Source organism: Prenolepis imparis, unplaced genomic scaffold (genome assembly GCF_030444845.1).
Source record: "Prenolepis imparis isolate NDT839.2.m4 unplaced genomic scaffold, iyPreImpa1.0 SCAF_13, whole genome shotgun sequence".
Taxonomy (NCBI): domain Eukaryota; kingdom Metazoa; phylum Arthropoda; class Insecta; order Hymenoptera; family Formicidae; genus Prenolepis; species Prenolepis imparis.
Window position 1 is genome coordinate 3,284,424 of NW_028141171.1, and position 16,041 is coordinate 3,300,464.

The 16,041-nt window shown below is 28.0% G+C and overlaps 3 protein-coding genes across 3 annotated transcripts; all 3 read right to left on the bottom strand.

The window, feature by feature from the left end:
• Positions 1-1,812: 1,812 nt before the first annotated feature.
• Positions 1,813-5,640, bottom strand: LOC145944462 (serine hydrolase BPHL-like). The gene is made up of 6 exons (XM_083052799.1): positions 5,370-5,640; positions 5,134-5,224; positions 2,872-3,105; positions 2,739-2,825; positions 2,093-2,336; positions 1,813-2,003 (listed from the first exon to the last, which is right to left on the bottom strand). Exons 1-6 carry the CDS (start codon positions 5,487-5,489, stop codon positions 1,901-1,903), a joined length of 879 nt encoding a protein of 292 aa, XP_082908925.1. The 5' UTR covers positions 5,490-5,640; the 3' UTR covers positions 1,813-1,900.
• A 1,907-nt stretch (positions 5,641-7,547) lies between these two features.
• LOC145944620 (serine hydrolase BPHL-like) lies at positions 7,548-13,004 on the bottom strand. The gene is made up of 5 exons (XM_083053061.1): positions 12,842-13,004; positions 12,626-12,716; positions 9,194-9,514; positions 7,863-8,118; positions 7,548-7,771 (listed from the first exon to the last, which is right to left on the bottom strand). Exons 1-5 carry the CDS (start codon positions 12,956-12,958, stop codon positions 7,669-7,671), a joined length of 888 nt encoding a protein of 295 aa, XP_082909187.1. The 5' UTR covers positions 12,959-13,004; the 3' UTR covers positions 7,548-7,668.
• A 979-nt stretch (positions 13,005-13,983) lies between these two features.
• Positions 13,984-15,669, bottom strand: Vih (ubiquitin conjugating enzyme vih). The gene is made up of 4 exons (XM_083053060.1): positions 15,410-15,669; positions 14,958-15,072; positions 14,650-14,854; positions 13,984-14,569 (listed from the first exon to the last, which is right to left on the bottom strand). Exons 1-4 carry the CDS (start codon positions 15,511-15,513, stop codon positions 14,430-14,432), a joined length of 564 nt encoding a protein of 187 aa, XP_082909186.1. The 5' UTR covers positions 15,514-15,669; the 3' UTR covers positions 13,984-14,429.
• Positions 15,670-16,041: the final 372 nt, after the last annotated feature.

Consider the following 16,041-nt stretch of genomic DNA (forward strand, 5'->3'; position numbering starts at 1 on the left):
TATAATTGTTAGATTTAAAAGAAAAAAATTTAAAAATTAATGATTTCGTTGATTTCATATTTTTTTTTTACTTAATAAGTTTGTGACACATTTACATAAATTGTTTGTAATTTCTAAAACATTTTTATTTTTCTAGATATGTTTAAATTTACTAATTTTTATTTAAAACTTGCAGGGTAAATTATTTTTTATTTAACGAAATTTATATAGAAAATCAGAAAATTTAAGTTAAAATAATTCGCATGCACAACGGCTACTAAACATCGAAAGATTGGTGTAGTTGAACTTCGAATTGGGGACAATTAATCAATCTATGAATAATATGCGCAATAAGCTGTCACTTTTGCAATATGTGAGAATTTATTTACACTATTTATCACTTAATATATATATGTATATATGTTATGTATGTATGTACATATTTTTATCAGACATAAATCAAAAGTTTATGGCATTGTGCTCTCCAGAAAATTCGTTTGCATTAAAAAATATTTCATAAAATGTTTTTAAATACATGAATTTATAAAATTTTTATGATCATGAAGAAAATGATAATAAAAATATATATATTTTATATATATGTTAAAATATAAACATTATTGAAATTTTAGAGATAACAAACGCACTCGTGAAAAAGAAAGTCAAGTTAAGATAGAGTTACTTATTAGAAGAAATTAATTAATGAATTTGAAACTAATATAAAAACTGAATTATGAGACAAAATTCTTTCAACAATCGAAGAAAATCAAGCTCCCATGATTTATTTACTAAGAAAAATAGTTCTTATTTACAGAAAAAATAGAGAAAAAAATGTCTTACCTGTTTAAAGTTTTAAATAAACATGCAATGCCATAATGAGATAAGTTGGAATCGTTTTTCAAGAAGTCATTTGATTCTTCTCTGAGATAACATCTATGCAACTAGCGAATTTACGGAGTACCGAATTCTCTACCACTTTCTAATAAAACATTGACTTGGCCTAATTAAAAAGCGTTTGTCATTTTCGTGCTATGATACTGAATTAATATAATAGAAAATAAAACTTTAATCTCCAAATTGATATACTTTTTCTTTATCATTCGGTAAATTCTTTAAAGCTAATTTACGAATCGCAAGTTATATCTTTCTCTTACGTATTAAGATTTCCCTTTGTGACAGATCAGAATGCATCTGCATTCGAGCAGTTATACAACTTCTAGTAAATATATAGTTTATTACGTATCTTTGAAAAATAAATTATGAAATGACAATGACCAGTTCACATACAGATATATATATATACAGGGTGTTTCTTTTTGTGATATAATCGATTACTTCGCGAACCGATAATTTTATGGAAAAATTTTTCGAACGAAAGTTGCATGGCTTGAAGGGGGACACATGATGGAAATATGGACTTGACCTTGAGTGACCTTGTCAAAGTCAGGTCAAGGTCATTAATGTTTTTTTTAAATAAAAAACCCCTATTTTTCATTACATATTCTTGTAACTTACCTCGAGAGCTTTCCAAAACACTATAATTGAGTTATTTTTTATTAAGTATTTTCTGAGTTATGAGACTTAAAGTTTACAGTAGTTTGACATAAAATATAAAATATCTTGTGAAACATTCATTTTTCGATAATCTTACTGTAATACTTTTTTATGCAGAATTAATGAGATCAATTAATTGGTGTAAAGAAAACACATAATTGTTTTTAAAAAATTTATGCAATCTGCAACCATTTTTTTTTTCAAATCAACAGTTTATTATATATTTATAATATGCAAAGAATATATAAATTATATATACATGTATTTAATCCACCACCCTATATATAAAATATGTAAATATATAATTGTAAGTATAATATATAATTGTCAATACAAATTGTAAACACAAATTATCACAACAAATTTATTATATTTTTGACTGACCAAGGATGAAATCCGTCACTAAATTATTGAACTCTTCAAAATATCTCAAGTGAAGATTATGTGCGCCTTTTTCCAAAATATGTATTCTGTAATACAAAATAAATTATATGTAAATTATAGTAAAAAAAATTTCGTAGAACATTTTTGATTATTTCGAATTTATAAAGATACAAACTTTGAGTTGGCGATATTTTGCTTTAGATACGTCGCATGTTCCGGTAAAATCACCGCGTCTTTACCTCCATGAATAATTAATGTCGGACATTTTATTTTCGATAAAGCCTGTTTGCACAGGTCACCATTTTGCTTTTCGTATAATCTTCGCAAAACGTCTACAAAATCCGAAGACGTTTTTGTAAAGTAATCTTCGCCGTAAACTTGTATCATTGATGTCTTCCTTCTTTCCGACCACTTGATGTCTTTCATGATCAAAATTATCCAAACAAAAAAGAAAAATGATATATTTAACGCAATCGCAATAAAGAGATAGCAAAATATCTTATATTTTGTCAATTTTAACTAGTCACACAATGTTTCTAGAAAACAGTTTTTGTGACTCTTGGTAAAAGCATCAATTTCATATTTTATCAAATCTTACCTATTTTGACGTTTTACGAATTTTAACGTCATTTTACCATTATATTATAAATATTTCACAAATATAAATAAATTAGTTTTATTATATCACAAATATAATAAAATTATAAATATTATATATGCCACATTTAAATATTATTATTATAAATTATATTATTACTAAAAAGTAAAAGATAAGAAAAATTTTTTCTTTAGATATTGCAAATGAAATAAAATACTCGTACTTTCATATGTTTTTATCTCATCCAGGTGCAGATATGCATATGCACCAAGGACAACCATTTTACAAATGCTCTTAGAATACATTGCTGGACAATCGGCTGGAGCGCCGGCGGCGTCATATCGCTTCTACTTGCCTAAGTAGAAGCGATGTGACGCCGCCGACGCTCCAGCCGATCAGAGAAAATTTCGAGTAGCCCAGAGTCTGCATCAGATTATGAGCCCATGCGGCGTCGCGTTGAAAGAAATCGTCCGGAAAAGTCCTGTCGGGTGGTCGCGATTTTCCATAACCGGGTGGGTCCCACGATACTATGGTCAGTTTGTCTGCATTTAGATTTTCGATCTGCGGCTTAAAATCAGTCCATATCGTTCCTGAAACATATAGAACATAAAGAATTTCTACATTTGCAATCGTTTTAATTCCAAAATCAAATAACGTTTGTATTAATTTTTAATTTATCCTCAATTTTTTCAAGCCTTAACAATTATTAACATTACATTTTTGTATTAGAATTATTATAAATCGATAGTAGTATAAATATAAAAGGAAATGATTATGACAACGCTCGTGTATTGCTATAACAATAATAATGAAAATTAATAGGCCAACTAAACGAGCAATAAGTAGGTTGTTAAAAATATTTGTGTTTATTATTAATTTCAATAAATGTAAGAATGTACAAATATAAGTACACGTTTCGACTGTACTCAGTTTTTTTCAGTACTCTACCAACGCAATATTCTCTATAATTACTAAGTATAAATTAACATGATTATAAATTCATATCCGGTCTAAAACGAACGGATAACCGTAAATTGAGTATTTATAAATAATGTAAAAAAAGTGCAATGGTATAAATAATTTTAAAAAATTGTTTGTAAAATATATTAATAATGAAAAAAATGAGGAAAGGAGACAATTTATACATACGTATACATATAATTTTTCATTATTACTTATGTTTTTATTAATTATTTATAATAAACTTGCATTTTTTGCATTAGGGTAGGGCGGGGCTAGTTGAGCATAGGAGCAAGTTGGGCAACGTTTAATACTTGGCATCCGTAGTACGTACAGGAATGAATCTGCACAAGTAAGAACGTGGCGTAGCAAAGATCTCCTCGCGAGTCGTTTAGTTGCGATAAATCACTCGAGGCAAACGCACACACATTTTATTCGTTTGTACGTAACCAAAGTTAAATTTTTGTTCGACATTATATTTGGTCTGAATGAAAAACAATAACAACAACAAATTTGAAGTGAATGATTTTAATATTTGTTATTATCATGTTCTTTAATGCTATTATAAAAATGATATATTTTGAAATAGTTTTTAAGTTACAATGACATATTTTGCAAAACACGTGGGTGGGATTAGTTGGGATCCCATATTAGTAGTTTAGTACTAGTAGTTTATGTTATATGTTAATTTTGCTGTTGTTTGTTTACTTAAAGATGCATATGTACATACGAAAGACCAACAGAGTCACTTTTGCATTTTGAATGAGCCCAGAGCAATATTTGTATGCATTAATTGACAGTGATTCATAACTTTCTAATAAATAACTATTTATAATAACTTATTAATTAATAGTTTAAGTAAAAAGAAATCATTATCAAAGTTCAATAATATTAGTTTTGTCATTTATTTTGAATATTTTCTGTTGTTCATCTCTTTGCCCAACTTACCCCACAAACTAGCTCAACTTACCCCGCTAGTGGGGAACAATGGGCCACTCTGACAATTTTTATTTAAGATGCATTTTTTTTGTTCTGGACATATATTTAAAGTTTTTACATACATAATTAAGAACCTAGATGTCGAACCTCTGTTTTGGTACCAGTTTTATAATCATATTACAAATAAATAAATTTTTATAAGACTTCAAAAAAAAAGTTGCTCAACTAGCCCCATCCTATTTTTGCGATTTTAAAAACATGTGACGATTTTGTAATAATTTTTTTATTTAAAAAGATATATATATAAAAACAAAAGTATGAATATAAATATTTGGAGAAAATATTATAGAATTGTTACATATGTTTTTCATATCATTAAAAATATAATGGCGTAAGAAATGCGCAAGTTTATCGGGTAATTGAATAACATAAATAATGAGAACACAAATAATATAACGAGAAATGATGAAAAATAAGTAGATATAATTATTTGGTGAGAAAATAATTTTAAGAATGTCATAATATTTTTTTTCAATTGCTAAAACTAAAATGATCCAAGAAATGCTGTCTTTTGTCTTTTATCGAACAGTTTAAAGATTCAACATTATTACGCGTACGTGAATGTTCGATAAATGACAGCAAGTGTCAAGAATGTGGTTCAAAACGATTTATCTCTTTCAGAACGAGTCGAAATTATATTTATGTGTACACACACTTACCTAATGCGCCTGGTAACAATAACACGGGATGATCACCACTGCCGACTCTTATGTAATTTATTTCCATGCCGTCGACTTTGATTTTTCGTTCCTTTAATATAAAATAAACGATATTCATCCATTTAGGATGATTGTCAGTATATAAAAGTTACTAAAATGGCACTTTGAAACGACAAATAACGCGATCTACCATTTTATATTTATATATTTGTTATATAATATTTCTTTTTACGTACTTGAACTTCACGAGTTTCATTCGCCATCGTTGATAGTTGTCGAATCGACAGAAATGTTTTCCTGCACTCTGTCTTTCTGCATAATGTAAACGCGAAACGAACACATGCGTTTGACCACATATTGTACACTGTACGGCTGATTAGCTGTGATAAACCACGGTATTTCGCAGAAAGCAATATACACTGAGAAAAAGTTGTTAATTTGATTAAATTGTTTATTAACTAAATTACTATTTTGTGAATTGAACCTGGGATGTGCAAAACCTGGGTGTCCAAGTCCATTTAAAATAAAAAATGCAAAAATGGTTGGTAGCTTTTCATTTGAATAAAATGCAAAATGCAAAATACTTTTTAGATATCCATTGAAAACAGGAAATGGAAAATAGACATTTTTAAAATGACTTTTAAAAAATAAATATATGGTTTTCTCAAATATATATATATATATATATATATATATATATATATACAAAAAGTAATTTACATTTACATTAAATGATTTTCATTACCCATTTTTTATTTCAAATGCATTTTTCTTGCAAACTAAAAATAATAGAGATATCAATATGTATGTATAAAAATCAAAATGTTATTTAAGATACCATCAAGTAAATATTTGTAAACAATAATAAACATTTTTTGTAATTCCACATGTAAATATACATATTTATTTTTTGTATTTTGTTTATATTAAAAATATATAAAGTTTATATAAAATTTATAAAGTTTAAAGAATTTATAAAAGAAAGTTTATAAAGAAAGCTTGTAAAGAAAGATTATAAAGTTTAAAAATTTAATAAAGAGAGAGAAATAAGAAATTAAATATAAATAATAATTGTGAGAATAATTAAATAATAAAAAGTAACAATAAAATAAATTAATAAATAAAATAAATTAATAAATAAATAACAATAAAATAAATTAATAAATAAATATATATATATATATTTATTTATTAATTTATTTTATTGTTACTTTTTATTATTTAATTATTCTCACAATTATTATTTATATTTAATTTCTTATTTCTCTCTCTTTATTAAATTTTTAAACTTTATAATCTTTCTTTACAAGCTTTCTTTATAAACTTTCTTTTATAAATTCTTTAAACTTTATAAATTTTATATAAACTTTATATATTTTTAATATAAACAAAATACAAAAAATAAATATGTATATTTACATGTGGAATTACAAAAAATGTTTATTATTGTTTACAAATATTTACTTGATGGTATCTTAAATAACATTTTGATTTTTATACATACATATTGATATCTCTATTATTTTTAGTTTGCAAGAAAAATGCATTTGAAATAAAAAATGGGTAATGAAAATCATTTAATGTAAATGTAAATTACTTTTTGTAAACATGTATTGTAAATGCAAAATACAAGATAGGCATTTTACAATTTATATTTCCATTTTAAATGCTTCTATTTCAAATAATATGCACATCCTTGAATTGAACATATATTATATAATATTTAAGTCAAACGTTACAAAAACGTTAAATCTTAACGCAAATGAAAATGGAACCTATAAGCTCAATTTTACCACTTTAATCGAGGTAAAACAGCACAAAACTGTGTAAAGAGAATACCTAACTTTGCCTTCAAAGTTAAGCAATGACTGAATCATTTATAGTGCTATCCGCAAAATTTTCAGATATTTAGATATCTTTGGAGCATATAAATATTTTTAGATTCACATCATGGAGTGAGTTATCTAGATTATATATCTTTGATATTATATGCGTGTCGGTGTGAATTTGGATCATAGACATCTTTAATAATCTCTGAATCATTACAAAATTATCTACTAATTGTAAATAGTTTTTATATGCAAATATTAGGTTTGCTTAAATTTATAAATATTCGATTTACATAATATATTCATGGCAGCATTATTAAATTTGTACTATTTTAATTTTCGACCAAATATGATATACATATATGTATAATATAATTTTTTCAAATTATGCTAATCAAATAAAAATTACCGAAACTTAAGATGGACACTCGCGTTGGAATGAAGTGTGTCCGAAATGTAACCAATATGGCGGCCAGCCAAAGTTTTTTTTTTTTTATCACTCCTAATATAACATATGTAGCATTATTAAGTATATTCAATTTATTATACATATTACAAAGTATTCAGTTTATTATACATTTATAATATGCAAAGATACATGTATTTAATCCACCACCCTATATATAAAATATGTAAATATATAATTGTAAGTATAATATATAATTGTCAATACAAATTGTAAACACAAATTATCACAACAAATTTATTATATTTTTGACTGATCAAGGATGAAATCCATCACCAAATTATTGAACTCTTCAAAATATCTCAAGTGAAGATTATGTGCGCCTTTTTCCAAAATATGTATTCTGTAATACAAAATAAATTATATGTAAATTATAGTAAAAAAAATTTCGTAGAACACTTTTGATTATTTCGAATCTATATAAAGATACAAACTTTGAGTTGGCAATATTTTGCTTTAGATACGTCGGATGTTCTGGTAAAACCATCGCGTCTTTACCTCCGTGAATAATCAACGTTGGACATTTTATTTTCGATAAAGCCTGTTTGCACAGGTCACCATTTTGCTTTTCGTACAATTTTAGCATAGCGTCTATCCAATCCGACCACGTCTTTCTAAAGTAATCCTCGCCATAAACTTGTATCATAGATGTCCTCATTCTTTCCGACCATTTGTTGATGTCTCTTATGCCTAAACAGTAATATTTAAAAAAAGTTATCCGAATAAAAAAGAAAAATTAAATATTTAACGCAATTTCGATAAAGAGATAACAAAATATCCTATATAATTAGTGAATTTTAACTAGTTAAACAAAAGTTCCTAGAAATTTAAACAGTTTTTGTGACTTTTGGCGAAAGCAATTTCATCAAATCTGATCTATTTTGACGTTATACGAATTTTAACGTCATTTTACCATTATATTATAAATATTTCACAAATATAAATAAATTAATTTTATTATTTCACAAATATAATTAAATTATAAATATTATACATATATGTCACATTTAAATATTATTATTATTATTATAAATTATATTATTACTAAAAAAGCATTGGGACCCGGACCAAATCGGAACCAAAACCGATAACCGTTCCATAACCATTTTTTTAGTAGAACTAAAACCGTAAACCGTATTGAAATTCTATTAAATTTATAACACCGGAACCATAACCGGATCGTTAAATTATTTTCGGTTTACAGTTCTTTTCGGTATTTTTTTCTATTTTTGCGCAATTGACGGAAATGTCATGGTAACTATGTCTCCTTGAAGTGCAATACAATTAAAAATAAATTATTTATAAAAATGTTCTTAAATACATGTATTATCGCAATAACGATAGCTGTGAGGATAGTATGTTTTCCGTTATATATATATATATATATATATATATATATATATATAATATAAATACATATATATATAAATATATTTTCATGTACATAATCATCAATTTTATGTGTCATAAAAATTAATACTAATTTTTTAAAGTAATATAATTTAGAAATTAATTTAATTAGAAAAACAAAAAGTAAAAATTTTAAAAACCGGAATCGTAACCGAAAAGTCGTAATTTAAACGGTTTCGGTTTCCTTTATTTATTAAAAAACCAAAACTGGAATCGGAACAGTTATTAAATATTGTATTAAACCGTAACCGAAACCGAACTCTAATTTTGTTTCGGTCCGGATGCCTGCTAAAAAGTAAAAGATATAAGAAAAATCTTTTCTTTAGATATTGCAAATGAAATAAAATACTCGTACTTTCATATATTTTTATCTCGTCCGGGTGCATATATGCATTTGCACCAAAGACCACCATTTTATGGATGCTCTTAGGATACGTTGAGGCAAGTAGAAGCGATGTAATGCCGCCGTCGCTCCAGCCGATCAGAGAAAATTTCGAATAGCCCAGAGTCTGCATCAGATTATGAGCCCATGCGGCATCGCGTTGAAAGAAATCGTCCGGAAAAATCCTATCGGGTGGTCGCGATTTTCCATAACCGGGTGGATCCCACGCCACTATGGTCAGCTTATCCACATTTAGATTTTCGATCTGCGGCTTAAAATCAGTCCATATCGTTCCTGAAATATATATAATTTGAGACATAAAGAATTTCTACATTTGCAAATTCTTCTAATTCCAAAATCAAAAATAATGTTTGTATTAATTTATCCTAAGTTTTATCAAAACTTTAACAATTATTAACATTGCATTTTTGCATAAAATTATTATAAATAAAATCGATAGCAGTATAAATAATTTTACAAAATTATTTATAAAATATAATAATAAGAAAATAGAGAAAAAAAAGACAAATAAATTTATATATAGAGGTATATATATATATTTTTGTCAGGGACCCGGACCGAACCGGAATACCAAAACCAATAACCGTTCTATAACCATTTTTTTAGTAGAACCGAAACCGTAAACCGTATTGAAATTCAATTAAATTTATAACACCGGAACTAAATTTATAACCGAATCGTTAAATTATTTTCGGTTTACGATTCTTTTCGGTATTTTTTTCTATTTTTACGCAAATGACGGAAATGTCATGATAACAGCCTCTTTGAAGTGTAATTAAAAATAAATTATTTTTAAAATGTCCTGAAATACGCATGTATTATCGCAATAACGATAGCTGTGAGGATAGTATGTTTTCCGTTATAAATATATATATATATTGCGGTTTTTTTTTAATTTTTACTTTTTGTTTTTCTAATTAAATTAATTTCTAAATTATATTACTTTAAAAAATTATTATTAATTTTTATGACATATAAATAAACAACACTTCATATTATACATGAAAATATATTTAAATATAGGTATATATAATATAGATACATATATAAATATATTTTCATGTCATAAAAATTAATAATCATTTTTTAAAGTAATATAATTTATATATACTTTATATATATATATATATATATATATATATATATAACGGAAAACATAATATCTTCACAGCTATCATTATTGCGATAAAATACATACGTTTCAGAACATTAAAAAAATAATTATAATTGTATTGCACTTCGAGGAGGCAGTTATCATATGACATTTTCGTCATTTGCGCAAAAACAGAAAAAAAATACCGAAAAGAACCGTAAACCGAAAATAATTTAACGGTCCGGTTATGGTTCCGGTGTTATAAAATTTAATAGAATTGCAATACGGTTTACAGTTTCGGTTCTTTAAAAAAAAAAAACGGTTATGGAACGGTTATCGGTTTTGGTTCCGGTTTGGTCCGGGTCCTTGATATATATATATATATATATATATATATATATATATATATTATAATTACATATATAAATATATTTCTATGTACAATATGGAGTGTTGTTTATTTATATATCATAAAAATTAATAATAATTTTTTAAAGTAATATAATTTTGAAATTAATTTAAGTAGAAAAATGAAAAGTAAAAATTTGAAAAACTGGAATCATAACCGAAAAAATCGTAATTTAAACGCGCAGTTTCGGTTTCCTTTTTATTTATTAAAAAACCGAAACTGGAACCGGAACAGTTTCATTAAATATTTTATTAAACCGTAACCGAAACCGAACTCTAATTTTGTTTCGGTCAGGATCTCTGATTTTCGTTATTATATTTGTGTTATTATTAATTATCTATAATAACTATAATAATAACTTTTGCGTTTCTTGCATTATAATTATACCCATGCACACACATTGCAGTTATACATATATTGCAGCAGTGTTACGCAATCTTGCAAGTTGCAATGTAAATATTGTGAAGACATTATATATATGAGAAATGTTTAGCAACATTGCAAAAATATTATAAAAAACAGTAATCGTTAAGGCTCCTGCATACTCGATTGCCAATAAGTCCGTAAAATTTGTACGACAGCGCCACATTTGGCAAAACTATAAACTATTAAGCGTGAAAATGACATAAATTATTCTTGCGACTTACAGCGTTATTTATCATTTTAATGCAGTGTTTCTATTTTTAAAGTAATTGTTATAGTGTTAAAATATACCGAAGACTCTCATTTTGTTATAATTTAATATGTAAAAGCAAATATTTATTTTATTTCGATACCTGTCAAACAGCTGGTTTTCGTCCTTGATTAGGCTCAATTCAATTCGACATATACAATGTTATTTATTGCTTACTCAAACAAAAGGAGAGTTTTCGATATATTTTACAAGTCGGTTCTATCGGTTACAAACCCTATTTTATTGAAAAACATTTTTATTTTAGCGTAAGTCGCAAGAATTTTCATGGTATATTTTCTCGGTTCTGACGTCATCAATTCAAGATGGCTGCAGTGAGTATGCAGGAGCCTTATAATTCCTTTTTATTTATTGCCGCTATACGATGCGCGATTCGCTATTTCGTATTTAAGTTTTAGTCAGGAGAATATTATATATATATATATATATATATATATATATATATATATATGTATATATATAATGTTAGTGAAATTGGTTTTAAGACTAAAGATGTTATCATACACCTGTTTCTATATATCAGTTTAGTTTTTTTGATTCAATTCAAACAGAGAATTCAGATATTAAAGTATACTGGACTGATTGCTCAAAAATCGGACAGATAAATTGCTTAAGTTAGGTTAGGTTAAGTTAGGTTAGGTTACTTGAGAATGACATTTACGATTATTATTAATATATTTTTGGTGAGTTAAAAACTTTGTCCTTCAAAAAATATATATTAAAAAATATATATATATAATACATATATTATATTTATTAGAGAAAAAATTATTATACAGAATTGTTACATATGTATGTTTTTCAAAAATCATTAAAAATATAATAGCGTAAGAAATGCGCAGGTTTATCTCGGGGATAATTGAACAATAACATACACAAATAATATAATAATACAAACAAAAATAATAAAATAATAATAACGACAGAGAAACGATAAAAAGAAGATAGATAAGATTATTTGATATAAAAAATAATTTTTAAAATGTCACCATTTTTTTCAATCGCTAAAACTAAATGATGCAGGAAACGCTGTCTTTTGTCTTCTATCGAACAGTTCAAAGGTTCAAACATATCACGTGTCTGAATATACACGTTCGATAGATGGCAGCAAGTGTCGAGAGTTGCTCCGAAACGATTTATCTCTCTCTGAACGAGTCCAATTATTTATTATGTTTATATACATGCACTTACCTAATGCGCCAGGTAATAGTAACACCGGATGATCACCTCTGCCGACTCTGGCGTAATTTATTTCCACGCCATCCACTTTGATTTTTCGTTCCTTTTACATAAACGGATATACTCTTTTTAGGATTGTTAATATATGAAAGTCAATAAAATGGCAGATCGACAAATAGCGCTATCTACCATTTGATATTTACATTTGTAATATTTCTTTTTAGGTACCTCGACTTCACGAGTTTCATTCGCCATCATTGATAGTTGTCTAATCGACAGAGCTCTCCTGCACTCTGTCGTTCTGCATAATGTAAACGCGAAACGAACACACGTGCTTGACCACATTGTACAATTTACGACCGATTAGTATGTGAATAAACCGCGGTATGCGGTATGTCGCTGAAAGCAATGTACATATCAGTTTATTTTATTTTTTTTTATATATATCGGATGTTAAAAAACTGGCGGATACGCTGTATATAGGGGTGAATTCCTGAGGTTATTTGGAGACGATTTTTCCTCAACGAAAATGTCGAGAGAAGTCATCATTTTTTGCAAGCTCCCAATTTTTGCCATCATATATCTTGGTAACTAAGCCTTAAATTAAAATTCTATTAAATTAAAGTCGACTTGAAATTAATTGAAGAATGTAGTTTTGTTAATATTTTAATTCCACAATACTTAGTTTACGAAAAGCCCTTTATTTTCAATTACTTATAACTCGAAAATTATTGGTGCCTCGACATTTTCACTGAGGAAAAATCATCTCCAAATAACCTCAGGAATTCACCCCTATACAGCGTATCCGCCACTTTTTTAACACCCTGTATATTTATTATCTGTTATAACAACATGTGTACTCTGAATATAAAATATTATCTGACATCTCGCATTTAAATCTTCGACACATAAATTATAAATTATATATATATATATATATATATATATATAAATTAAAATATTAATATAAATTATCATTATATATCTTTAATATGTAAAAGTAAAGAGTCAAATTTTATTTTGAGAGTACATTTTAGTGACAAATTTACAAATTAAATTTATTAAACGAAATATACAAACATATAAATTTATAAAATATGTACGCAAAAATTATTGGTCGGAAATTCGCGTATTAATCATAATGTTTAATATATAAAATTGATACACAAATACATTTACATTTTTTTAGATGCTCTTTTTTTCTTTTATAAATATTTACTTTCCATGCAATATTAATAACTAATTGTTGTGTGATTGTGGTAACATTAAAAGAAATAGTACACAAAATTATATCAAATAGAGAATTAATGTTAAATTACATGTTTTGGAGGGAATTGCGAATTGGACGCCTGTGTACGATCATTAAAATATTTATTTTGGAGAACTATACAGTAATGGTAAAAATGGAAACACAAATATCAAGTGTAAATGCTATATGTGTAAAGTATGAACAATGGCGAATAATGATCGGAAAATCAATGCATATGTTTCTACACGATAAAAATAAATAAATGCAATTTTTGTGCAATTGTCCTAACATCAGTGATTACATGAGTTTATATCGCTCTTACAAAAGTTCCTAAAAATTTTGCGAAATATAAGTTATATGTCATGCAACATTCACATAATTCTTGAAGAATTCTCTTGTAGTCGTTTAAAAAAAAAATTCTTTTTAATTTAACAGTACTTAATGACTTAAGAAAAGTACAGAAAATTCTATTTAATCTTACATTTAATCCTATCCATGATAGGAATAATAATATTAAATGATTCACAAAATGATTCACAAATGTAGATTATTGTAGATGATTGCTTATCATGAATCTTGTTGATTACAATTGTTCTGTGCTCGATCAAATGCTCTGTGATATTCTTCCATCAGATACTTTTTATATTTCGTCTGATTGTTCCATAACTCTGCTGCTTCGAGATTAAGTGGGCTCTCGTTGTTAGGCTCTATTTAAAAAAAGGAGTCATTTATCTTATCGATTGATCACATAACATTGAGATCTATCGCTTTATTTATTATTACTTACCACTAAGAAGGGACTGTATAGAAAGTAAAATAGTGCGCACATCGTACAATGCGCTCCACTTATCTTTTAGTATATCCAAACAGATGTTACCGCCGGTATCTACATTTGGATGAAAGCAAGGTGTAGCAAAGCGTACTATAGGAGCACTATATGGATAACTGTGTGGAAACTCTAAAGTCAATTTGTAAGTGAGACCAGCATATACCTGTAATGTATTAAACAATTAGATCTTGTTGTCATATCGCAACATTAACAATGCCATTTAAAGTTTGGTATGATTTAGAAAAATTTATTAAACAATCTCTTACTGTGTCTCTTGGTCCTGTGATAGTCCCAATCCATTTAAATAAATTTTCTCCCTCTGGAAAGGCAGATACCCCTTGCTCAGTGTTCATCATAAGCACCATAAGCTCCTTTTGTAACCTAAACAGCGATGCGATCAATTTCAACAGCAACATGAAATAACTAAGTATACATATTGCACAAGCTCGCCACAACGAGGGTAAGATAAAATATCGTAAAAACGAAACATTCGACCAACAATACTCAATTAGCGTCGTTGCAACAATTCGCTAGGTTATATAATTCCCAGGGAAAACAAAGCGCGAGATATATATTAACAACGCTATAACTTTCAAAGACAATTTTTCAGAACCGATTCTTAAGATCGTTCGACGGTCGAGTTTATTCATCCGAGGAACGGAAGAGACGGAATCAATTCGTCAGCTCGTTTATAAGGTATCCTGCCAATGGATCGTACCGTTTGCTGACCGCATGATTATCCTTCGGCAAGCTTTGCTTCTCCTCAGCGGCCTTCGTCGGCGTGTTCTGGGTCGAACTGAAGGGGTTCACGTTCTGGGCCATCCCTCAAGTGAGCAGGCCTCCCGGTAAGAAGCGAACGTGAGATATCCTCCTCGCGGACCTCTCTTTCCTCCACTCTTGTGATTGTGATGGTCAGAACAGCGCGACGGAAATTTGAATGCCAGCTCGCGCGCTATCGTTCGGCCCGAAAACATCTGGCGACTCTATCATCCGGCCTGAAAACATCGGGCGGCGAAACAGCTGACGAGCGGCGGCGCGTCAACGGCACTTTTATCATTTCTTCTTCATCTATCTCGCGTGGCTCGCGTGCTAATCTCTTTGCTTTGTGGGCATTTAAAATCGCGCCATTCTCAATTCCTTCCTTCTTCAAGCCTAAACCACAGTATATCCAGTAGCGCAACTCTTTGTCGGCGCCTTTGAAGTTAGTGTTGGCCAAAATTTTGAAGTTAGTGTTGGCCAAAATGGAGTGCGCATGCGCGAGATAAGCGAGTTGCCCAGTAATGCCATCTGAACTTTTCTCTCGCTCACTCTTGTTTGTTCTCTCTCTAACTATTGCCGCCAATTTCTGCC

Excerpts from the sequence above, each read along its gene's own strand:
- LOC145944620 (XM_083053061.1), bottom strand. The coding sequence starts at position 12,958 with ATGTGGTCAAGCACGTGTGTTCGTTTCGCGTTTACATTATGCAGAACG. Across the intron at positions 9,515-12,625 it reads ACTATTACCTGGCGCATTAG|GAACGATATGGACTGATTTT; the intron begins GTAAGTGCATGT and ends TATATATTTCAG. Across the intron at positions 8,119-9,193 it reads CGAGATAAAAATATATGAAA|GCATAAGAGACATCAACAAA; the intron begins GTACGAGTATTT and ends ATTACTGTTTAG.
- LOC145944462 (XM_083052799.1), bottom strand. The coding sequence starts at position 5,489 with ATGTGGTCAAACGCATGTGTTCGTTTCGCGTTTACATTATGCAGAAAG. Across the intron at positions 5,225-5,369 it reads ATGAAACTCGTGAAGTTCAA|GAACGAAAAATCAAAGTCGA; the intron begins GTACGTAAAAAG and ends TTTATATTAAAG. Across the intron at positions 2,004-2,092 it reads CAAAATATCGCCAACTCAAA|AATACATATTTTGGAAAAAG; the intron begins GTTTGTATCTTT and ends TTTGTATTACAG.
- Vih (XM_083053060.1), bottom strand. The coding sequence starts at position 15,513 with ATGGCCCAGAACGTGAACCCCTTCAGTTCGACCCAGAACACGCCGACG. Across the intron at positions 14,855-14,957 it reads TCACAGGACCAAGAGACACA|GTATATGCTGGTCTCACTTA; the intron begins GTAAGAGATTGT and ends AATACATTACAG. Across the intron at positions 14,570-14,649 it reads TATACAGTCCCTTCTTAGTG|AGCCTAACAACGAGAGCCCA; the intron begins GTAAGTAATAAT and ends TTTTTTAAATAG.